At 38.5% G+C, this 25,398-nt stretch overlaps 1 protein-coding gene across 11 annotated transcripts in view; it reads right to left on the bottom strand.

Annotated features, from left to right (window-relative positions):
- TNS3 (tensin 3) overlaps nt 1–25,398 on the bottom strand; it is a 174,796-nt gene that overhangs the window by 80,791 nt on the left and 68,607 nt on the right. For all 11 annotated transcript variants that reach the window (XM_072327308.1, XM_072327312.1, XM_072327305.1 and 8 more), the window contains 10 exons: nt 24,545–24,586; nt 20,778–20,827; nt 17,673–17,853; nt 9,253–9,303; nt 7,041–7,163; nt 5,073–5,137; nt 3,134–3,217; nt 1,754–1,866; nt 862–922; nt 658–733 (listed from right to left, as the gene is read on the bottom strand). In XM_072327308.1, the coding sequence (XP_072183409.1) occupies nt 658–733; nt 862–922; nt 1,754–1,866; nt 3,134–3,217; nt 5,073–5,137; nt 7,041–7,163; nt 9,253–9,303; nt 17,673–17,822 (723 nt within the window). In that variant the 5' untranslated portion in view covers nt 17,823–17,853; nt 20,778–20,827; nt 24,545–24,586. The remainder of the gene's footprint in view (nt 1–657; nt 734–861; nt 923–1,753; nt 1,867–3,133; nt 3,218–5,072; nt 5,138–7,040; nt 7,164–9,252; nt 9,304–17,672; nt 17,854–20,777; nt 20,828–24,544; nt 24,587–25,398) is intronic.

Raw genomic sequence — 25,398 nt, 5'->3', positions numbered from 1 at the left:
GTTTGTTTAGCAATAGGGATTAGTTCATTGGTTTAAGAACCAATATATTAGTTTAGCAAAAGGAAACCATGAGTGATAGTTTTAAAACTTCCCATTTCAACTTTAGTGGATGAATAGTCTTTCTGGAGCACTTCCCCTATAGGGACAGGATGAGAGAGTTGGCACTCTTTAGCCTGAAGTAGAGAAGGCTCTGGGGGGACCATATAGTGGTCTTCAAGTATCTGAAGGGGGCCTACAGGAAAGCTGGAGAGGGACTTCTCATTAGGGCATGTAGAGACAGGATGAGGACAAATGGCTTCAAGCTTGAAGAGGGTAGATTTAGACTAGATATCAGGCAGAAATTCCTTACTGTGAGGGTGGTGAGATACTGAAACAGGCTGCCCAGAGAAGCTGTGGATTTCCCCACTCTGGAGGCATTCCAGGCCATTCTGGATGGGGCTTAATGCAGCTTTTTCTAATGGGAGGTATCCCTGACTATAGCAAGGGGGTTGAAACTGAAATGATTAAGGGATTCTTTCAACCCAACCCATTCCATGATTCTATGACTCTGTTTTTGCAACAGTTAGTTCAAGTTGTGTATTTATTACAAAATTGCAAAACAGAAGATAGACAATAATCTCAATGGCACAACACTTTCATTCAATATGATTAACTTACCATAACATCTCCTTTCAAAAGCTGGGCTGGCTGTACAGCAATGCAGATTCGGTTTTGATTTTCTGACTCTACACTACTTAAAGGAGATTAAAAAAATAATAATAATAATTAAAAAAAAGGCAAACAAAACCACAGAATTATGGAATTCTGTAATTATAGGAGTTAAAACATATTCAAAAATAAAGGAAAATGACCAAGACTTACTATATTCCAGATGTATACACGGGTTGGGTAGCTTGGTATAACTTCAGAAAAGGCCGACAAGCTGTGAAGAAGTCAACAATGCTAATCTTGTAATTATTATTTTTTAAATCTGAATCTTAAGCCTAAAAAATTTCATGTATATCCACACTGAGTAAAGTGGGACGCAAGGTGACAAAATGTGAATTGTGAATACATCTTTGAAAGCATAACTGGCTTTTTCTTAAAAAAGCATATGGTTATATTTTAAGAAAAAGTAGCCTCTTCCTGGCCTTGAGACTAGCTCTGAATTGGGAAGACAATGATTTTAATGGATTCTGGTGAGAAAAAAGAAAATTATAATTACATTTATTTCCTAAAGAAGAAGGAAACTTGACCATAAAGCATGATCAGGTTCTCAACTCTTCTACAGGAACTGGGAACACAACTTCTCAGAAAACAGGCATTGTTTCTTCATTTAACAGAGGACAAAAATATTTCATTATTCAATATTTCTCTTCTGGTTCATTTACTGGGAATTTGTAGACTGATATCAAGGAGCATCAACTCACCATCTTTTTATATGGCCTGATAGTGATAGGACAAGGGGGATTTTTTTTAAACTAAAAGAGAGAAAATTTGGATTAGATATTAGGAGGACATTTTTTTCAGAGGGTGGGGAGGCATTAAAACAGGTTGCCCAGACCACAGCCAGGTTGGATGGGACCCTGGGCAGCCTGATCTAGTGGTAGGCAGCCCTGCCCAGTTGCAACTAGATGACATTTAAGGTCCCTTCCAACCCAAGACACTCTATGATTTCCTGTTACTCTAAGTTTTATGCATGATTTTTCAGAAGTTTTAGAATGAATAGAAGGCTTTAAACCTACACAGGGATATGAAAAGATACTTCATTTACCTCCCCCAGCATCAAAGCTTGGGATGCCATGAAGGATAACATAGTGCAGGAAAAGTGAAGCTGTATTCATTTTCACGGATCCAGATAGAAGGCCACTTAGAAACTGCACATATCTAAAAATACAAAATTTATCTTAATTAGCTAATAGCAGAAATGCCATCATATCAGGGAAATATATTTTTTATGCTAATAATTCTATCCGTGCGTACTGAAATTACATTACTTATAACTCTAAAAGAGTGATCTTCACCAGACAGCATAAAAATCCCTTTTAATTTATAAAATTAATAAATACATAGCTGTTTTACTGCTACTGCTAAAACTCTTCATTTTAGTTATTTACAGCACTACTTTAAGTATGAAAGTAACTAGAAGCAATTGTGAAATCAGTCATTTTGGTATGCATTTTTATTCACAACTAAAAGTCTGAAATGACTTTTGCAACAGCTTGAAATGGACCCCGCTCTATTTACACTGAGACACACTTCCTCATTAAAACAGAAGTAAAAGATGTCCTCATCAAAAATCTTAGCAGAAAGACTAATGTGGGCAAATAACACCTTTACACTAGGAAGTAATCTCATTCAGTACCAGAGGAAAATTACCAGAGCAATGTGAAAATCATTGTATTGCTGCTATTTTTATGTAGAAATGCGCACAGGGCAGGAGTGCTTATAAGTAGCACAGCATTGCTGACTAAAACCAAACTCAAACAGTAATAATTTAATCAAATATATGTGAACTTTTACATTTCTGGAAGATTCAACTATATCTCAGTTACTTGCCTAATGGATATCAGTCTCTTTTGGTACTGAATCCTTGATTACTGAATGTCAAAAGCAGGTATACAGCCAACCTCAGAACTATTCACTTCCCAAAACGCTTCATTTGAATCCTAGCACAATCTCATTTGTGCACATGGACTGAACAGGTACGACATCCAGATACACAGAATATATAACGCATGTTTTGACAAAAAATAGCATGGAACAGTTCCTACAAGCAAGTGGTAATAAAAAATCTTTATTGCACATTAATCAGTGAATACTCCTTATACCTCATTTATACTACATAAAAATGATATTTTATCTTGAAGCCAGTAAGAAACGAACAGCGATACCTTCTTTTCGCTAACAAACAATACAGCAAGAAAACATGCTGTGTGGTATAAAATGTCACGTCTACCTAAAACTATATGCAGGAATTCAGGGTGCAATTTCATCAATCAAGATCAGTAAATGATAAAATTACTAAGAGTTCAGAAATTACTAGAGGGCCTTTTCAAAATAGCCTTCATACAACAAAGAAGGGATTAAAGTATGGGGGCAGAACATAACGGTGACATTTCTTATTGGTATGAATTAAAAGTAAGCTAAATACCTTTTCTGGGATGGCTGCATTAAAGCTGAAACTTTATCATCAAAGAATTTCTTCATAGCAAATCTGTCTAGAGCCTGATCAGCACTGTCAAAACAGAAGCACAGATACCATGTTATTCTTTCAAGATACATATTTTTTCCAACAGATAACTGTATACAAACTCTTCAAATGTTAACTTAGGGAACACACATATTCAGAAAAAGACACCACCTAGTGTGCCTCCGGTGGCGCAGTGGTAGAATTGCTGCTTGCAACACCAGAGGCCCGGGGTTCGAATCCCCCCCTGTGGCACAAGTGGCAGAAGTGCCGCTCTGCTACACAGAAGGGCTCGAATCCCGGGAGTTGGACTCGATGATCTCTAAGGTCCCTTCCAACTTGCACGATACTATGATACTATGATACTATGACACACTTTCTTCCATTCTCTGCACAGAATAGAAATGGCTCTGATGGGGGCCTTCAGGATCGATGCAGATGAATGCAAGAGGATACAGAAAAATAAAAACAAAACACCACAAAGACGCCAAAAATCTGTACGAATGCTATTAATCACATATCTCAAGTAACATGCTATGTTCATTCTGTTATATCGAAACCATGTGCCTCCAAACAGATATAGCTGACAGTGTTAATTAGCATCAGGACATTTTGGAAAAAAAAAAAAAAAAAAAAAAAAAAAAATGTTTCAAAATCATTTGATTCTGGCATCTAAAATGTGAAATTCCATGTCTTATTCAAATTAAATGAGTTCCAAGGGGTAAAAAAAAAAAAAAAAAAAAAAAAAAAAAAGCAGGATCTTTTTTATTGCTGGTGAAAATGAATAACTAATGGTGGTGGCTGTTAGAGTTACTTTTGTTCTTATTTCTTATTTCTTTAGCATATACTGGTAAATATATAATGCACTTGATTTCTTAACCTACTTTTACCTGTTAATCAGACTTAGTAAAGTATAAATAAATTACTTTCTGACATACTGCTTTGAAAGTTTTTACACACTGTTCTCATGGGCTTTTACCCATGAGAAATTCGCTATTAGCCTATAGTGATCCAGAACTTCATCCATTGCAGTACTTAAATTCATTACTGACTGGCTGGTATGAATTCAGAATAACATCTGACTTAACCATGGCACTTAGACTGGAAATTTTATATGTTTATATTTCTATATAAGTATATACATATAATCGCATATATATGCGTGCGTGTATAAATACATAAACATATAACATTTTTATATATAAAGCAAAAACAACATCAAGGAAAAACAGTTTGATTAAAAAGAAAAAACAAACAAACAAAAAAAAAACTTCATCCAAATGGCAGCATGTACAAAATTTAATCTTAATTGACATAAACTGTCATTTGTCAGTTCACAATTTGAGCACTCTAAAAGAAAAAACATGGAAACCAAGCAATCGGACACTTATTGTTTAAATCAACTGAAGATAAGATTCAGACTGCAACTTACACTTTGATCGACACCTGGAAATTTCCTATTAAAATATTTGTTCCACATTCTATTAACTACTTTCCTCCACAATTTTAGGGATAGTTTCTCACTGCTCCAAGAGAGATACGGGAAACCGACATAGTAAATGGATGCATAAAGATGGTAACTCTATACAGAAGCAGTTTCTTGCATATTTCTTCATTCATCTTGAAAGATTATCTAGCTTTTTTTTTTTTTTTTTGCAAAAATAACAGAATCTCTGATTAGAACAGACCTCAAGTCTTCACCCAGTCCAACCTCCTCCTGGAAAACAGGACCACAAGAAAAATCTTTTGTTTCAAGACATGATCCAAGATTGCTAAGAAGCCATGATAACAAACCTTAAGCAGGGAACTGCTACAACAAGTATAAAACATCTTATTCTTATGTTTTCCATTTTGCACAGAATGCACAATATATATTTCTTTCTTTCCATTATCCATAACTGACCTTGTGGAAACACTGGTGAAATGCATATACGACGATATGACTACGCCAATCCTTCCTCTTCCTCCCTGCATCAGGAAAGATATTTATTTAATCTATAATGCAGATCATTATTTTACTTGACCCATATCAAACAGAACTTTATGACAGGAAATTCATGAACTCTCTTTGCTCATGCAATTCACGTGTTCTTTGAAAGGTGTTAATGACAGACAGTAGCTTCTCTCTCTATTGCAAACTGGTTGACAAGTGAGGTGAAAAATGTTAAGCGGGGTTTCTACATGCATGTGTGTCAAGTCTTACTGAATTAGCAAAAAGCCTGCACAAATGGATGATGAAACGAAGAGTAAAGCCTAGCTCTCCAGCAGTAATGATTTTCTTCAGTCACATTATCTATGTTGGCAGGTGGTGAGCAATTGCTTCTGCATCACTTGTTATATATGTTTTTACATATGTATTTACCATTTCTACACATAATCATTATCTTTTTCCTTTTCTCTGCCTTAGTAAATAGTTTTATCTCAACCCAAGAGTTCTACTTTGCTTTTACCAATTCTCATTCCCATCCCACCAGGAAGGGGAAAGTGAGCAAACAACCTTGTGGTCCTCAGCCACCTGCTGGGTTAAACCTCAACAGAAAAGCATATGATTTCTGACAGGTTTTGTTGTTTTTACCTTATTAATCCCACAGCACCTATAGCAGAGTAACAACTGCTGCTTATTTTTCTATGAGGTATCATAAATAAATAAATAATCAAGATCTTATTAAAGACTTTATATGATCTAAATTCAAAACAATTTACCAAGTGGTAAATCTTGATAAATTCAAAAGATTTTGAGACCGTCAGCCAACACAGGTTAGTTGAATGTATTTTTGTATCTGAAAACTTTCAAGTCATTACCAAGAGGCATGAATCAACTACACCAATTTGCAAATAAAAAACCTAATAATACTTTGCCCCTTTTCTTTTGTCCTATATATGGGCCATATTCCTGGCTGTAGTCCTCCAGCTAGTAAGAACTCTCTAGTGCCTTGATTCTACCTGCAAGTAACACATGACTAGAGACTTTACAACTCAGTGTGCAGTTTTGGTCTCATGTCACCCTCATTTTGTTTAACGTAACACCTGCCAGTAAGACATAGACAGATTTACCTCAAGTGTCAGCAGCACAGTTGCTAACTCAGTTCTGAAGTCACTGTTCAGAACTAGTTTGTTTCTAATTAAGGATTTTCTTTATTTTTCTTATGTGAGCAAGGAGAAGCAGCAGCACTGCACAATAGCAAGCTTTACTGTCTAACAATGCAATTACAGTTAGACTCTCTCAGCCCAGGAAGTACTTAATGCACTGATTTCCTACAAATATACTACATACACTGAAGTGATGCTCTATGAGATACAGATATGTGCTATATATTCAACACCATGGACCACATTTTTCCAATACAGACAAAAAGTGCAGTCCAGAAAACAGTACCCTGTTGTGCCAGACCTGAACACTCACTTTAGCATACCAAATGCAGTTTGGGTACTTAACCTATGATGATCTGCAATGTGGATCCAACTGACTGAAGTTAAGCCCATGATACGTTACCCATGCTTGCACAGCAACAAAATGTCATAAATGTCACAGAATTTAAAATGCTTCTGAAGAATTTTCCTCTGAGCTGGAGAAACTCAAGACTCTGAGTAAACTTACAAAGAAGTGCTGTCCCTTGAAGAAGCAAACTAACATAATTGAATGCTATACACTAGTAGAATAGAGGCTAGAACAGCAGTTATAAAAAAGCAGAGATAGAAAAACATGCAAGTCCAGTGGATTTAAGCCTACTTATTCAACTGAAGATTTAGCAGTTTCAAACACTGAAAACAGAGCAATCTTTATTTTTATTTTTAAATGAGTAAGGATAAAGGGCAATCTTTTCAAAAATAAATGTAAACTGATAGTCTGTGAGGACAAAAAGTCACTTACTTTGCAATGGATCACCACCACACATTGAGGATCACTGTTCAGCCATGATTCCATAGTCTTGCAGATAGTGCACACCTTATCAAGAGGTGGTGCATGAAGATCAGGCCACCCCACATCCATAATCTGCAGAGAATTATTTCACATGTTACACTTGAATGATGTAAGTAAATATGTTAACAGGTCTCTTAATGGGAAGAATAGGCTAGTGTTTTTGTTGTTGGTTTTTCACTTTGTTTAGAAAACTAGTACATTTGAAAAAAGAAATACTCTTCCCAAAACCCATCAACCACTGATACATCAAAACATTTCTGAAGATCAATCAAGACCAATAAGCCCTGCTAACTCCTCTACAGTCCTCACACTAAGAGAGGTGCATCCCATCAGGTGTCAGGAGACCTGATGCTGTATATATTATTCCATAACCCACAAACCTGAAGTTCTGCCAATGACCAGACTTGAAGCCAAGTACTGATCAAACAGATCTGCCTGTTCCTTTCATTACTACTTTCTTCAACTGTAAGGATAGAGGAAAATACACTGCCTGTGTCCCCGATCCTTTAAATAAATATGCTAAGGCCTTAAAGTCTCTTCAATAGCCCTTGAACTTTTTGCTACTTCATCTCTGCCAACATCAAAAAACAATAATGAAAAATAATCTTAGGGCCATTCTGGGCTATTGAGTTTTCTACTAATGTCTCTCATCCAGGCCCAAGCCCCAATGAGGCGGTAGACTCCTCTATGGCATGAGTCCAGTTGGTGATCCCTGCTCCCTTCAGAAGGGAGTTACCCAGGACAACAACCCTTCTTTTTCTTGAGATAAGCAGACATTATATAGGGCAAAGTTCTAGATGATTCGTCCAATCTTGAGGGTCCTTCATTACATCATTGTTTGCCTGTCCACCAAATTTTACAGCCTCATACCTACTGCAATGGGGCACTTCTGAGTAAGGTGGATGAGATAGGCAGGGAGGGGATCCCCTGATGCTTGAGCAGAAACCTGCTTCCATTCCCCTTCATCTCTTTGGCCATTGCCTGATGGCAAGAGTGTACTATATGCATATTTTTAACAGTGACAATATTGAACACTAACAGAAACACTAACCATGAACAACTTAAATCCCTCATGATGAATTAAGTACTCAGAAGTTCAAGAATAAGAGCCTTTTAAATATATTTCTCCAAATTAAGTCTCCTGCAATGAGAATACATCTGTCTGACTCATGCATTATAATAGCCGCTGAAGAGCAACCTTAATTCATTTCTTACAACAAATACAATGGCTGCTCCAAAAGTACTGCCTTCTTTTTTATTATGTTGGTCTAACACATCAGAGTGTATGGTATGGCAGCAGAGATTGAACCTTCCCAACAATATTCCATTACAGTTTGTAGCAGAGGGGCAGTTTGACAAACTAGTAAACAATTGAATTCCTCAGTGCAGAAAAAATGGCACCTATTGACAATCACCGATGCTTGCAGAACATTTATGAAGACCAAACAGTGGATGTTAGCAGAGTGAGACAGTGGGTGATGTGTTTCAGCAGTGGTGACAGAGATATGAAAGACAAGCCACATTCCAAATGGTCATGCAGACTTTCACAAGACCAGCATGCAGGCACTTGTCCATCACTGATAAAAATATGCACTTTATCATGGTGACTGTATTGAAAAATAGTGTTCTGAAACTGAGAATCTGCTCTATCAAATAGTGTTACTGTGTTGTTATGCTACGAATAGGAGAAGCTACTTTCAGAGTGACCTACACAGAACACTTAAAAGGGGAAAGTATAAGGAAAAACAGTAGACTGACATCAACAGGTCTTGTTCCCATGTCTCTACTGTACAAAGAAGCAGCTACGAAGTAACAATATAAAAGAAAAGTTTGTATTTGAATTCAGTTCACTAGCTTTACCCATTACACAGTAAACTATAGAATATTAGCTACTGATGTCCTGTGAGTACACAAGAAAAGCAGGCATGGAGTAAATTTTATTTCACGCAATAAATTTTTTCAGTAGTCACAACAGGTTTCAGGTCCAGTGAGTGAAGTCTAAGAAAACAGAAATATCTTTGAAAAGCAGACTGAACAGGTACAACACTTGAAAGTTATCTTACTCTGCAGCAAGCCTTGAAGAGCCTTAAGACTTATTAGGCCATTCAAATTATACTTAACACTACAGAAGAAGAGGTGCAATATGGAAAAGAATTGATACCTTTGGGTTAAGCTTGGTAAGGTCATACCTCTTTTCAGAAAGGTTTAGCACCTGTTGAGAAGGAAAAGAGAAAATATCAACCATTAAGACTTCAGAATTTACATGTTAAATCATTACTTGAAACAGGTGATTACTACTGAAATGGCAGTTGTAGGACTTCAGGCTTGCTTACTACTTTACTGAACCAAACTAACATTTAGAGTCAGTTAACAGAAGCAAATAAATTTTAGGCACTTTCCATAATAAACAGAGTTATTGTATGTCATGGTTTCATGGTTTTCTTCTGTGTTCTACATCATAACATCCCCAGGGATGGAAATATAGTGCAACCACTTGCCATGGGTTAATCCAAACCGCACTGGAATAGGGTGATGCTCCATAGCAACTGCAATACATTGATGACATTATTGTGTGGGGCAACACAGCAGAGGAAGTTTTCAAGAAAACTGAGAGAATAAGTCTTTCTGTGAGGTGGTTTCAGTATTAAGCAAAGCAAAGTGAAAGGACCTGCATAGGAAATTCAGTTCCTTGGTATAAAGTAGCAAGATGGACATCATCACAACCAAAGGGATGTGATCATCAAAATCACTGCCATGTCTCTGCCCACTAATAAGAAAGAGATACAATCTTTTCTGGGTGTAGTAGGCTTTTGGAGAATGCATGTTCCAAACTATAGACTGATTGTTAGCCCCATTCATCAAGTGACGCAAAAGAAGAATAATCTTACATGGAGCCCTAAGCAGCAGCAAGCTTTTGAGTAGATTAAACAGGAGATAGCCCGTGCTGTGACCCTGGGCCAGTATGGATGGGATAGGATGTAAAAAACACCCTTTGCACTACTGCTGAAGAGAGAGGTCCCACTTGGAATCTTTGGTAAAGGGCCTCAAAACAGACTAAAGTCTGACCCCATGGATTCTGGAGTCTGAAGTACAGGGGATCTGAAGGGATAAGTTCAACTGAAAAGGAGATATTAGTCATGTATGAGAGGGTTTGGGCTGCTTCAGAAGTAATCAGTACTGAAACACAGCTCCTTCTGGCACCTCAACACCAGATGTGTTGATGATGTTCAGGAAGATGTGTCAACACTTGAAATTAAGGCTGTAGTTATTCTTCCAGAAAAACCTAGTGTAATTCAGCAGGAATTAAACCAAAAATACTTTCTATGTTATTCAGTGGAGAGTCTTATTCTTAAAATACAGAATTCTTAAAATATGCATTTAAACAGTACAAGAAATCAAGTACCTAAGATTTTCAGAAAAAAAAAAAAAAAAAAAAAAAGTGCAATTTGGTGAGAACTTTTGTTTATCCAAGTATCTTGTCATACTTCTATTTAAGATCAGTTTACAAATCACAATTGTTATTAGTCACCACTGTATCAGATTTGAAATTGAAATCTGGAGACATAGCCAAGTTCCTGTGAAGCATATAGCAGTGATCAAATTCAGATACTACAGCAGCATGTCAGAAGGCATGGAACCAACATTTCACATAAAGAAACAAAAACAAAAAAAAGGCTACTGAATGCTTTCAAGAACTGCATGTGCAATAAACAGACTTGAGTGGAAGATTAATTGCACTGTTTTCAGCCCCTTTTTGTTTATGCAAGATATAGTTACTAATATTTTACAAAGGAATTATAAACATTAATCTTTAATTCTATAAAACTGAAAAATCCTAAAATTTAGGTCAAAGTCATCTAATAAATAAAAAATTCGAAAGTAATTAAAAAGAAATGAGCTGAGTAAAAGCAACTGCTCCATCTTATACACGGTGGAGAAGAAACATCCCCCAATCTTGTACGTAATACGAAAGGCGTACTGTGGTCACCACAACACTAAGCACCAGCAGGGCAAAAATTCACCAGTCTGGACCCATTTCAAAAAGGATAAGGGACAGACAGAACAGGCAAGCAAAACTGTTTCATCAGCCAGGAACAAATTTACACACTTAAATCAGCAGAGGCCTGATGAGGGGTACCATGCAAGGCAAAGATGAATGTGGCCAAAACATGATATGAACTAAAATTAACATAAACAGTTCTAACCAGAAAAAGAGCAGCAGCACAGAAGTGTTGAAATATCATTAATATATGCAAGATAAAAGAAAATGCAAAACATAGAATCATAGAATTACCCAGGTTGGAAAAGACCTTGAAGATCATCAAGTCCAACTGCAGCCTAACCAGTAGCCTATCTCTAACAACCCTCTGCTAAATCATATCCCTGAGTACCACATCCAAGTGGCTCTTAAACACATCCAGGGATGGCGATTCAACCACCTCCTTGGGGAGCCTATTCCAGTACCTAACTACCCTTTCTGTAAAGAAGTTCTTCCTAATATCCAACCTGAACTTGCCCTGGCGCAACTTGAGGCCATTTCTCCTCGTCCTGTCACTTGTCACTAGTGAGAAGAGACCTGTCCCACTCTCACTGTAAGAACATTTCAGGTACTGGAAGAGCGCAATAAGGTCTCCCCTCAGCCTCCTTTTTCCCACACTAAACAGCCCCAGCTTCCTTAGCCTCTCCTCGTAGGGCTGATTCTCCAAGCCCTTCACGAGCCTCGTTGCCCTTCTCTGGACCTGCTCCAGTACCTCCATATCTTTCTTGTGCTGAGGTGCCCAAAACTGGACACAGTACTCAAGGTGAGGCCTCACCAATACCGAGTACAGGGGCAGGATGACTTCCTTAGTCCTGCTCACCACACCATTCTTGATACAAGCCAGGATGCCGTTGGCCTTCTTGGCCACTGTCGGCTCATGTTCAGCCGTGCATCAATCAGTACCCCCAGGTTCATTTCCTCCACACAGTCCTCCAGCCACTCCGCCCCAAGCCTACAGCGCTGCCTGGGGTTGTTGTGGCCTAAGTGCAGGACTCAGCATTTGGTCTTGTTGAACCTCATCCCATTGGCTTCAGCCCAGCTCTCCAGCCTGTCCAGATCCCTCTGTAGGGCCTCGCTACCCCCAGGCAGATCCACACTCCCAGCCAATTTAGTGTCATCTGAGAACTTACTGAGGGTGCACTCAATGCCCTCATCCAGGTCATCAATAAAGATACTGAAGATATACCCCAGAGGAAGTATGACTTCCTTTTGCTTGAGGAGGAGCTGGTCAAAGATAGTTTCGTCAAAATCAATGTCCACAAATCAAAGAATCCTTAAAGTTGAAAGGGACCTTAAAAGGTCATTTAGTCCAACTCCCCTGAAACAAACAGGAATATCCACAGCTAGATCAGGTTACCCAGAGCCTGATTCAGCCTCACCTTCAGAGTCTCTAGGGACAGGGCACCTACCAAATCTCTGGGCAACTTGTTCCAGTGACTCACCACCCTCACTGTAAAAGACCTTTTCCTTATATCTGAACTAAATCCATCCTCCTTTGTTCTACCACAACAGACCTTGCTAGAGACACTTGCCTGTCCCCTTCTTTCCTGTAGCTTGCAATTAGATATTCAAAGTCTGCTATGAAGACACCATGGAACCTTATCCTCTCCAGGCTGAAAAGCCCCAGCTCTCTCAGCCTGCCCTTGTAGGAGAGGTGTTCTATCCCTTGGATCACTTTTGTGGACCTCCTCTGGAAGCACTTCAACATGTCTGTGTAGCTCCCATACAAAGGACTCCACATCTGGACACAGTATTCTAGGTGAGGCCTGATCAGCATAAAGTAGAGGGGCAAAATCATCTCCCTCAATCTGCTGGCCACACTTCTTTTGATGCAGCCCTGTACATAGTTGACATTCTGGGCTTCAAGGACACATTACTGACTCACATCCAGCTTACCATTCAGCAGAACCTCCAGGTATTTTTTGTCATGACTGCACTCAATCCTTTCCACCTCCAGCATTTGCTGGTTGCTGCAAGGTGAAAGACCTTGCATTTGGATTTGTTAAACCTCATGAGGCTCTCCTGGGCCCACTGCTCAAGCCTGTGTAGGTCCCTCTGGATGGCATCCTGTCCTCTGGTGTGTCGACCGCACTCTGCAACTTAGTGTCATCAGCAACTAGAATCAGAACTAGAAGCTCTGATGGAATCAGACCCTCCAGAAACGGCCTCCATCACAACACAGCCAGCACTGAGGTAAAGGTTATATGCCACTGTCATACACAATGAAGAAATAATTCCTTAACTAAATGAATTATGGCAGCCCCTTGACTGATGTTGTGTAACAAACCAAATATAACCACACATACTGGTTTATGAAATTCTATGAATGAGCTTCAGAATTATATCAAGGAGCTAGCTATACTGGAAGACATCTATGAGGACACTGTTGACGGTTTGACAGTTCCAAGTGAGTCAAAATCACTGCAGAGAGACTTAATTCTATGGCAAGCTCCTCTCCATCACTATGGGATACTCATAGTGATCTTAAATCCTTTGCTGGTTTCTGAGGCCATAATTTAGGAGGCCACTCAATTAGCAGTCAACCTCAGAGAAACCAAGTGCCTAAGATCAAAGCACAATATTAGACCAATACAGAAAAAGGAATACCATGGTCAGATGTACAAGTCTGAAGACAAACCTCTCTCTATTTGAGGATTCTGCAGTTAGGGCCTGTAAGAGTTCCTTGTTGGCAAATGTGGAATGATCTCATATAGGCTTAAAGTACAATTTAATAAGATTGTTAAACAACCCAACCACATTCTCTTAAACCTCTGGAGGCAATTAGAAGGGAAACAATGGTTTACACCTTCCCTCACAAGATGGGAAGGTATCAGGACTATAGATAGGATTACTCCACAGGCATGGAAGCTGGAAGACATCATAATACCATCTAAGAACTGTTGGCCATATGAGAGGACCTGGGCAGCTACAGCTGGACCTCCAGAAAAATGAGACCTGGGGATTTCTCAGTTCATGGCATGAAGACCCAAGAACTAGGGTCTCCAAAGGAGACTGGAGGCCCTACATTAAGTTGATAATATAGTGGTTCTGAGAAAATATACCAATAGTATTGGCTCTAGTGGACACAGGATCTGAATTTTCTATAGCTCATGGTGATCCATCAAAGTTTTCCAGTATATGAGCCATTATAGGAGGACATGGGAGAAAAATGATCCCTGTAATGCAAACCAGGTTAAAATTGGGTGTTGGATGTCTGCCTCCTTGGGAGTATAAAGTATCTATTTCACCAAGAAAGGACATATGTATATATATATATATACTGTGGACACAAATATACTGTGGGGACTGACTCTCCAAACTAATACTGGAGAGTTCAGGTTACATATTAGGAGAATTACTATCTGGGTGGTACAGTCAATCCTATGGGGTTATGCAATACACACGTTCATTTGAGTGCCCTTGCCACGCAGGATCTCTAACATGAGACAGCATAGACTCCAGGAGGTCAGGAAGAAATCACTTGAACAATATGAGAACAAGGTGGGGATCATAAGACAAGTACATAGCCCCTATAACTCCCTTATATGGCCAGTCCAGAAACAAGATGGGACCTGGCAAATGACAATTGACTACAGAGAATTACACAAGACCACACCACCAATTCAAATTGTGGTACCCAATACCACCTTTCTCCTGGACACATTGAGTAGGAAGTCAGAAACCTACAATTGTATCCTAGATCTAGCTAATGCATTCTTCAGTACCTTCAAGGCTTGAGAACAGCTCTGATGAGAAAGCTTTGGGAGTGTCAGCTGATGAAAGGTTCATCACAATCTGGCAATGTGCATTCAGAAGGCCAATCATATCCTTGGTTGCATCAAGAGAAGTGTGACCAGCAGGTTAAGAGAGGTGATTTTGCCCCTCTCCTCTGCTTTTGTGAGACTCCAATTGGAGTACTGCATCCAGTTCCGGGGCCCCCAACACAAGAAGGACATTGAGTTGTTGGAGCTGGTTCAGAGCAGAGCCACAAAGATGATCAGAGGGCTGAAGTACCATCTCTACAAGAACAGACTGAGAGAGTTGGGGCTCCTCAGCCTTCAGAAGGGAAGGCTCTGGGGGGACCTTGCAGCAGCCTTCCATTATCTGAAGGGGGCCTACAGAGAAGGTGGAGAGGGACTTTTTAGAAGCGAAAGAACAAGGGGAAATGGTTTTAAAATGGAAAAGAGTAAATTTACACTAGATAATAGGAAGAAATTCTTTACTGTGAGGGTAGTGAGATACTGGGACAGATTGTCCAGAGAGGTTGTGGATGCCCCCTTCCTGGAACCATTCAAGGTCAGGCTGGATGTTTCAGATACAACTGAAACTCCAAGTTGGAATAATAAATAATCTTCTGCTCTCCGCCCTGGTGACTTAGAACCTGGAACCCACAAGATAAAATGGCCTTAAGAAGTGCAAGTGGGGTCAAAATGGTGTGGACTACACACACAATGGGGGAGATTATTAGAAAGGGAAGGAATGGTAACACCACAAGTAATTGGCACATGAACATCAGAAATTATAATAACCCATTTTCATCACTTCCAGACATGCCCACATCCAAGCAACTTTTTATTCAAGATAGGAATACAGCATGTAATCTACCATGGAGGGCAGATCTGCCTCTCTTAGTGCCAATTAAACATCTATTCTACTCCCTCTGAGATCTGTGGCCCACCAGCATGACTGAACAGAAGCAAAGCAGCAGGAGTTATGGAGTTCTTGTTCTTCAGTGACATTTAACAATGGACTTCTTGAACATCTTTTGCAAAAGACAACAAGGATGAAAATTATGCATCTCCAAAAGGTCCCACCCAACCCCTCCTATTCTGTGATTCTGTAAAAACTGTGGTGTAGCCAATGATTTTTTTCTTTTTACAAATAGTAAAAGCGGGTTTGGAGCTCATTTTGCTCTCACAGAAGAACTAGTTATTAATTTAGACTACAATATTTACCATCTTAATAACTTGGACATAAATGGGGTACTGTTCACAAACTGATCAGTACGCTCCTATATACACATTTCCTCTTTCTCTCTTCTCTCTATGAACCACAGTAGCAAGAATTAACAGATAAATAATTCCTGAAGGAATACAGCAAGACAAGAAATAACCAATACTGATACATGTTCTATTTTCTGCTAGCTGAAGCCCTGGTCAAGTGAAAGCATAAAACTATTCTAACTAGCTTTAATAGAACTTCTCAGTTGTAGGGTTTTTGCTGTTGTTTGTGGTTGTTTTGTGTGGTTTTGTTTTGGTGCTTTGTTTTCCCCCCCACTACTACACACATGCCTCTCAAACAAACTGAATGCACTTTTGAAACACGAGGAACAACAGATGTAGTTCAAAACTTAGCTCTGCAGCTCTACAACCTGTCTATAATTTGATTGGCTGTTTTGAGAATTTGCAAAAACCTACTTGATCAAACTTTCTTTTGACCAATCTAGCAGAATGTCCAAGTACTGGCTATAATATATACATATTTTTAATAAAATGTAGAATATACAAGTAAACATATTGCAGTCCAACTTAGAGAAAGAGCATCTTCTCATCCTAAAAAAAAGACTTACAATACACAAACAAAAATCTTGTAATACTAACAGGTGTAACTATTCCAGGTGTATCTTCAGGACAATAGTTACCTCACAGTGCATCTATGTCACCCCTGTTCCTGAGCAAGAGACAGTATATCTAAATTAGTAGGTGGAATCAGACTGCAGATTTCTCTTTACAATAGGTTTATTTTACAAAAGCTGTGAATTTGATTCTAATAACTTACATGCTGTGATTAAAATACAATTAATAGGAGAAGAAAAGTAAATAAAATACTGGCCTTGTTTAAAATTCACATTCTCAAAACAAGCAAATATACGTATTTTTAGGTTTTAGATGTGTTAGGCAAAAAAAGTATATGAAAGTAAGCTTGGATCATTATTGAAAATAATACTCTGCGCATAGAGTTCCTTTGAGATTTGTGCACAACCTAATTTCCTACAGAAAAAAAAATAGCAAGAAAAAAAATCAAGTTAATGAGAAAGAGCTGGACAGAACACAAATACAACAACCCTTATTTTTTTTGTTACAGTTTCACAACACGCACAAGCAGAGACAGCCCAAACACGATCACCAGTGACCATGAGATGCCTAAGCTGAGTATCCAGATTTAGCTGATTGCTAAAAAAAAAAAAAAAAAAAAAAAAAGAAAGAAAAAGGAATGTATTCCACACTGCAGCATATGGATCTTTTAAAAGTATGCTTTGGGCAACAAAAACAGTCAGTGCAATTATTGCACAGCATTTTATTATCTGCTACAAAAACAGTGACTGCAAGGGATTGCAGTGACAGCAGAAAGGTGTTTTTAATATCTGTCTTACCTAACAGCTTAAAACTTACCAAAAATTCAGTTCTAGCTTACAAATCTCTAAAGGTGAACCAATGGCATTTTAGGTAAGTGACTTATAGTTTACAGCGGTGATTGTGACCCTACAAGTGGTCTTCCTGCAAGACAGAGGAAGATGCAGCACAAAAGACTGATACACATACCAGGTAATTATTCCCATGTTTGGATTTGAGCATTCGTGTTACATCTTGTAGATTGTGGAGGTAAGTTTCCTCAGAACAGTCAGCAGGGAAGGATACAGCAATGATACGTTCTGTGATGTAAGTGAGGTCAAGTTCATAGCCCTCCTCCATAATGTGATCAAAGTATGCACTTTGGCACTTTCTGTGAAGAAATTAAATGAGGCAGTTCAGAACAAAGCAGCAGAGAACAAATAGTATATTAATAAGAACAAACTGCAACCTGGACTCATACAGTCAGTATCTGATGTTTTCAGAGGTTACACTAAAAATAAAAATTTATTGAACATCATAAAGCTCAAATTCTTCAGTATGTAAATGAAGTAGCCGAATACCTTCACATGAAAACTATAATAAAAAAAACTCTGCAAACAATAATGTAGAAAAGCAGTAAGATTAATGCAAGTAATTTTAATAAACACTAGAGCAAAAAAACTAGGAGTTAAAAAAAAAAACCAAAAAGCTCACAATATGTGAACATGATTGCACATATCTCTCCTTCTATAGAATTCTGCAAATGCTTTGTGAACTGGTAGATTTACTGGTTGTCTATGAAAAACTGCAGACAGACACCACCTTGAAATTTGCTTTGAGTAACACAAGGTGGATCTAAAACTAGTCCCCAAACTGTAACACACACTAATATAATGCAATTAATCTAACAGGTTAGTGAATCTGCTAGTTCTCCGGGACCTTACCTGATCCTTCTTAATGGAATAATCAGAAGATGACAATCATAGATTTGAATGAGGAAGGGAATTAAAACAGATCTGCTGAGTTCAGGAGCGGCAGTCCAGAGTTAGGGATAAGACCAATAGCCCAGATAAAGTTCATCTACACTAATGGACACTGCATGGGCAATGAACAAGTGGAGCTCAAAGCCATGGTACAACAGGAGAACTATGACTTAATTGCCATCAATGAAACATGGTGGGATCGTTCTCAGGACAGGGGTGCTGCAGTGGAGGGCTATAAGCTCTTTAAGAGATATAGGCAAGGAAAGAGGGGCAGTGGAGTAGCTCTCCATGACAGAGAGCATTTTGATTCTATATAGCTCCATACTGGAAATTATAACAGATTCATTATGGGTGAGGAGAAAGGCCAATGAAGCTGACACTCACAATGACTACACTGACATCCTAGTAGGAGTCTGTTATAGACCACTCAACCAGGATGAAGAGACAGAGTGTTCTATGGGCAGCTTGCAGAAGTCACAACATCAGTAGTGCTGGTTCTTGTGAGGAAGTTCAACTAGCTCAACATCTGTTGGAAATACAATACAGAAGAGAGGAAACAGTCTAGGAAGTTTTGAAGAGAACTTCCTGATACAGATGTTAAGGGAGCCTACTAGGGGAAGCCCTCTGTTAGATCGATCTGCTGTCTACAGAGAAGGAATGGTCGGAGATGCGGTGGCCGGAAGCTGTTTTGGGTATAGCAACTATAAAATGAGGGTCAGAAAAAATACTACCCTGGAATTCTGGAGACTAGACTTCTAACTATTTAGAACACTGGATAGGAGAATCCCTTAGGAGTCAGTCCTGAAAGGTAAAGGGGTACAGGATGGCTGAATACTGTGCACTGGAACAGGTTATCCGCATGTGCCATAAGATGAGCTAGTGGGGAAGAAGACCAGCCTGGTAGAACAGGGAGCTTTGCTGAGACTTGGAGAAAAAAAATAGAGTTTATGATCTTTGGAAGAAGACTCGGGGAACCTGGGAAGAGTATAAGGATGTCACTACGATATGCAGAGGGAGAATTAGAAAAGCAAAAGCCTAGCAAGAACTTCGTCTGGCTGCCACTGCTAAAAGACAAGAAAAAAATGTTTTTATAAATATATCAACAACAAGAAGGGAGCCAAGGAGAATCTCCTGTGTCTACTGGACACAGCAAAGAACACTGTCACTGGGGACAAACACGTCTGTGGTTCTCAATGCCTTCTTTATTTCTATCTTTAACAGTTAGACCACTTATCCTCAGGGTACTCAGCCCCTAGAGCTGGAACACTAGGATAAGGAGCAGAATATACCCACAACCTAGGAGGAAACAGTGAGCTGCTTCTCCAAGTGGACTGTCACATGTTCACAGGGCCAAACAGAATCCACCCAAAGGTACTGAGGGAGCTGGCAGAGGTGACACTTTCCATTATTTATCAGCAGATAAGGTCAACTGGGGGTAAAAATGGGTCAGGGAGTCCTAGCTGACAGCCAGCTGAACATGAGTCAGTAACATGCCCAGGTGGCCAAGAAAGCCAATGGTATCCTGGCTTGTATTGGAAATAGTGTAGTCAAAAGGACTAGGGAGATGATCATGCCCCTGTACTTGAAACTAGTGAGGCCACACCTTAAGCATTTTCTATGGTTTTGGGCTCCTCACTATAAGAAAGATACTAGGGCACTGGAGCATTTCCAGAGAAGGGCAACAAAGCTGGTTAAGGGTCTGAAACACAAGTCTTATGAAGAGAGGCTGAGGGAATTGGAATTGTTTAGTCTGGAAAAGAGGAGGCTTAGGAATATCTTATCCCTCTCTGCAAGTATCTGACAGGATGCTGTAGCATAGTGGGGATCAGTCTCTTTTTCGAAGTAACTAGCAATAGATCAAGAGGGAATGGCCTTACACTGCACCAGGAGTGGTTGGATATTAGGAGAAATTTATTCTCAGAAAGGCTGCTGAGATATTGGAAGGAGCTGCCCAAGAAGGTGGTGGAGTCACCATTTCTGGTGGTGTTCAAAAAGCATAGATGTCACAGTGAGAGTAATGGTCTAGAGTAATTATTATAATTATAATTATATAAATATATAAAAATATAGTATAATTAATTACAGGCATGGCTTGATGGTTGGCCTAAAACATATTAGTGGCCTTTCCAATCTTAATGATTCCATGATAAGGCAAAAGCAAGGTCTTCAAGTATGCCCAGTTCTTTTCTCGGAGGACTGTATAAATGTTCTTTGCACAGCAGAATATGTCTTGCAGAAGACTGCTTTTAAAAATCTAAACCACAAATAAAAAAACCTAAAACATGACATCAATATGTGACATTACCACACATAATATTAAAGAAATACCTACTGTGATCCTTTGTCACAACTGAAAGAGTTCTTCAAAACACTGCTGGAATTCTGGAACAAATAAAGGAGAAAGGTCAATACAGTAACTTTCTTGCTGTGTTTATGTTAACATTACTGTCTTTTTTCCCCACCTTTATTATGATCCTACCGTGGAAAATTATAACAACAATAGGACAAGAGAGTATCATTTTCATATGTTTTAACCACAATTGTAAACACTGTGGTTATGACCAGTTCATGTCTAGCTCTTCATGCAGAACATACACGGAGTCACTGCTGTCAGAGAAGTACTGGTTGTCTAACACAGTTAAAGTCTTTTGTGCTTTCCATGGTAATTCTGCACTAAGGTCAGAACAGACATTCAATGGATTTCTGAGAAACTGGAGCTTGTATTTCTGTATAAACCCATTAAGCTGCTATCATGAAAATACTGAAAAATACACTAAATTTATTCCAGTAACAGCACTGTAAGTGCGAGCAGAAGGAAGAGAACAAATGATTTTGCTTTGTGAGAATTTAGTGTGTCATTTCTGTAGTCCATTTTGTTCAGTAAAAACAACTACACATTAGAATGCCACAATTTTCTCCCACGTGAACCTTAGTAATAGCATGACTTGAGTTTTCACAGGCACACTGTAGAGCCAGCTCTATTAACTTTGGAGTACTGCAGAAAAAAAACAGGACAATAAACTACACCAATCATTCAAGTGTTTCATGATGATGACCCCTACTGAAACAAAAAAAGCTACAGTGAGACATAAGCTTCTATTTCTTGGATGAGAACCAAAATTTGCATAACTTCTAGGTAACTGTTTTTAGACTGATTTCTAATGTGATAAGAAGAAAAGAATGTGCACTGTGAATATAAATGTATTTCTATTACTGTTTATCCTTCTTTACAGTAAATATTAAAACATAGGAATAAAACTGCTTTGGAGTTGACTCTCCACAGAAGTTTTATCATCATTCCTACTACATGTTGCTGTTTGTTTAGTAGTACTCTCTATTTTTGTTCTGTACACTGAACCCATAAAAACAGTGATCTGTTCCCTGGTTTATAATAAAAGTAATAGTAAAGAAGGGCAGAAAGGACGATCCAAGCAATTACTGACACATCATCTTCCCTCACCTCTGTGCTAGGGAAGACCATGGATCACGTCCTTCTGGAAGCTACACTAAGGCACATGAAAGACAGGGAGGTGACAACAAGCATGGCTTCATCAAGACTGCGTCACTGGACAAGGGAAAAGCCACTACTATCATTTATCTGGACTTTGGTAAGACCTCTGACACAGACCTTCACAATACCCTTCTCTCCAAATTGAAAAGTTGTTGATTTGACAGGTGAAATGTTCAGTGGATGAGGAACAGGCTGAGAGATTGTGCCTAAAGAATGGTGGGAAAAGGCTCAATGCTCAGAAAGAGATCAGCAGTGATGTCTCTCAGGGGTCAGTACTGGGATTGGTGCTCTTTAATATCTTCATCACTGACAACAAGAGTGGGATTAAGTACACCCTCACATTTGAGGGATAGGATGCCATACAGAGATTTAAACAGGTTTGATGAAAGCGCCCAGAAGCACCTCACAAGGTTCAACAAATCCAAGAGCAAGGTCTTGCACCTGGGCTGAGGCAACCCCCATTATGAATACACGCTGGGGGGATGAAAGGATTGAGAACAGCCCTGCCAAAAAAAAAAATAAAATAAATGGGAAGTACTGGTGGATAGGAAGCTGGAAGTGAGCCAGCTAGTATTCTGAATGAATACTATCCACCTGCAATTAAACTAAGCACAGAAGATGCAGTAGGATATAAAAATATCTACATTAATTCACACCAAATGCATTAAGGAAGAGCTCTGTACAAGTCCTGTACAGCATGACTTAGTAACACCTAACCCAAAATTCTACTATGTATACACTTGATTTCCTCACTCTGTAAAAAGAACAGTCATGTCCACAGTGGAAAGAAAATAATGTGGTGGGAAAAGGAAGACTTCAGAAGAAGATCTCTTGAGTTTCTGTCTGACCCAGTTGAAGATGCAAACTGAATCAAACTTTCATCCCAAATTTAGCCCCTTACTAAGTAAGAGATAACTACATGTACTGATGCACTTAACTCTTGGAAAGAAAGAGACAAAAACACTTCTGGCACTTCTTAAAACAGGAAGCCTCATTTATTTGGTTTTAATATGTTCAGATTAAAATGCAATAAAATGTTAGTTCTGACACTGTATAGAATTCAAGCAAAACTCTCTATATCGATGCTTACACAGCTTTCATGCAAAGCAATACAAAGCTTACATGTGTCCACACTCCAAGTACCACTCTGAGGGAAGTAGCTAGTAAATATTTCAGGCACCATATCAATGGAGCAGTATTGACCAGTACAAAATATACTAGGTGAGAATGCACAGCTGAAAAAAATGCCAACAGCCTGCCACTAGGACTGTCTTCAAAGTGACTGGCTGTGCATGAGCTACAGAAAAAAGGAAAAAAAGCCTGAGAGGAGAAGCATCTTGGCTTGTCTAATAAGTTATCAGTGCAAAGAGAAAAATCTCCAGCACTTTCAGACGTAACAGAAAAAAGCTAAAAGTTCTCAACTAACAGAAAATTGTCTGCAATTATCTCCCTCACAATAAGTTCACTGGAAATCTCTGGATAATATTATTGATGCAAGTAAAGCGATGGCCTGAGTTGTAGAAAAAACATTACTGCCACCCCAAGAAAACAAACTATACCACTCATAAAGAAACCTTTGTGAAAGTCTCCTGCCTAAATACATATGCAGTCAAAGACCAGAACTCTTTATATTCTGCAGTTGACACCAGAAGCCTCCAATACTGAACTACAGACAACGTTAGAAAACAAAAAGCAAAGTACACACAACCATGCTGTGATACGCATGTTCACTTACTGCAATAGAGAGCTGTTCCTGAATGTAATAATGAATTGGTGAATATCACACTTTCAGGTCCTTCCTTCTGCTTCTTTTTAAATGTCAATTTCACCTTTGCAGTGGTGAATCAAATACCTACACCACAGAGTTAACTACAGGTATCTACCATGACTTATTTCAGAATCAAAGAGACTTTACATCTCTAATAAAATGAAATGGCAAAGGATCCCAAAAATTCTTTTGTTCTTTCCTTGTTTTACTTATTTCAGAGCCTGTGATAAAAGTGCTATCAGTATTGAAATATGGAATACTTCCCATTTGCAGAAATTTCTACAGCACTTAGAAGATCAAGTTATATTGTGCTTCACTAAATGCATTTACTACCACTTGTACAATTAACACTACAGCAGCAATGATAACAAAGACCTGGGAAGCGACATTTGTTTTTTACACTTGAACAAAAACTGACAATACAAAACTGACAATACAAAACCTTACACTCTTCTTGCAAAAAAAAAACAACAACAACAACAAAAACTGTCTAGAATATCTTAAGTCCTTTGAATGCAATCAGTCTACAAAGATTTTAATATTTCTCTTTAATTCTCCACTACTTGACTTCAACATAAGGAACACAGAGTTCATATCACTGTACCTGGATAAAAGGGGGATGAATGGGAAAGTGGGTGTGATACTACATAGCTAGGAATCCTAATCAAAGACAGCTTCACCCAGTGTAGAAACCAAAGTGCATGCTCTGAAAAGGCTAGCAAACACTTTGTGAGGATGTAATAAAAAAGAACCACAGAAAGTTCAATAAGTAAATAAACCAGGCCAAGTAAAGGAAAATAAATAAAATGCAGTTACTTACGGTTCTGGTTCCATGATTTTCAAAGGCTTCCAAGTTCTTTGCCTGCAAATGAGAAAAACGGACTTTATTTTTCCAGCTACTTTAAACATGTTCTAAGAAGGCCCTCCTAATGTATTCAAACAACAAACAAAACAATTCGTTCAGAAGTATACATATATTCTACAGTATTAATAATCAAACTACCTTTCAAACACATACAGAACACAAATTGGTTTTACATTATCATCCCCTGATTTCAGATCTTTTAAGCCAACACTCAGCACTGAGGGTGCTTTATTCCAAGTTATAATGCACACAGAAAGCAAGGTAAGATACTGTGTATTCCCTCGTATTTTTTCCCACTCTTTGCCTTTTTATGGAATAGAACACATGTGGGGGTGTTGATAAAGGTGAATCACCCGGGCACACGCTAAGTACTCTGTAAAATCTAAAGCTGTGAAGCTTTAGAACACATTAAGTTCTCTGCTGAAGTTTAAAATAAACATTTTTAAAAATTCAGAATCTACTACTATGAAAATATGACAGGAAAAAAAAAAAAATCACCAGAGGTAAAAACCATCCATCATTATTTTAAATTATGACTACAATCATGATCACAAAATTAAGGCAACGTAATACAGCAGTAAAATTGGATTACAAGACCTCAAAATGTCTGCTTAACAGTTTAACAAGGGAAACATTTGGCATTTCAGAAAATAACCTAGATTTAAGTATTTCACCATTCAGGATTATATTATGAACATAACAGAACCACTTCACCTTGAAAAAATACTAATACAAATGAGAGAATTAAGTTAGAATGGAATTAAACTGGTACTACATAAGACTTTACAATCTTCAGTGTGTTCGGTTTC

The sequence above is a fragment of the Excalfactoria chinensis genome, chromosome 2 (assembly GCF_039878825.1).
Source record: "Excalfactoria chinensis isolate bCotChi1 chromosome 2, bCotChi1.hap2, whole genome shotgun sequence".
Classification (NCBI taxonomy): domain Eukaryota; kingdom Metazoa; phylum Chordata; class Aves; order Galliformes; family Phasianidae; genus Excalfactoria; species Excalfactoria chinensis.
Note: the sequence above shows the minus strand (reverse complement) of the source record. Positions and strands in the feature narration are given on the sequence as shown.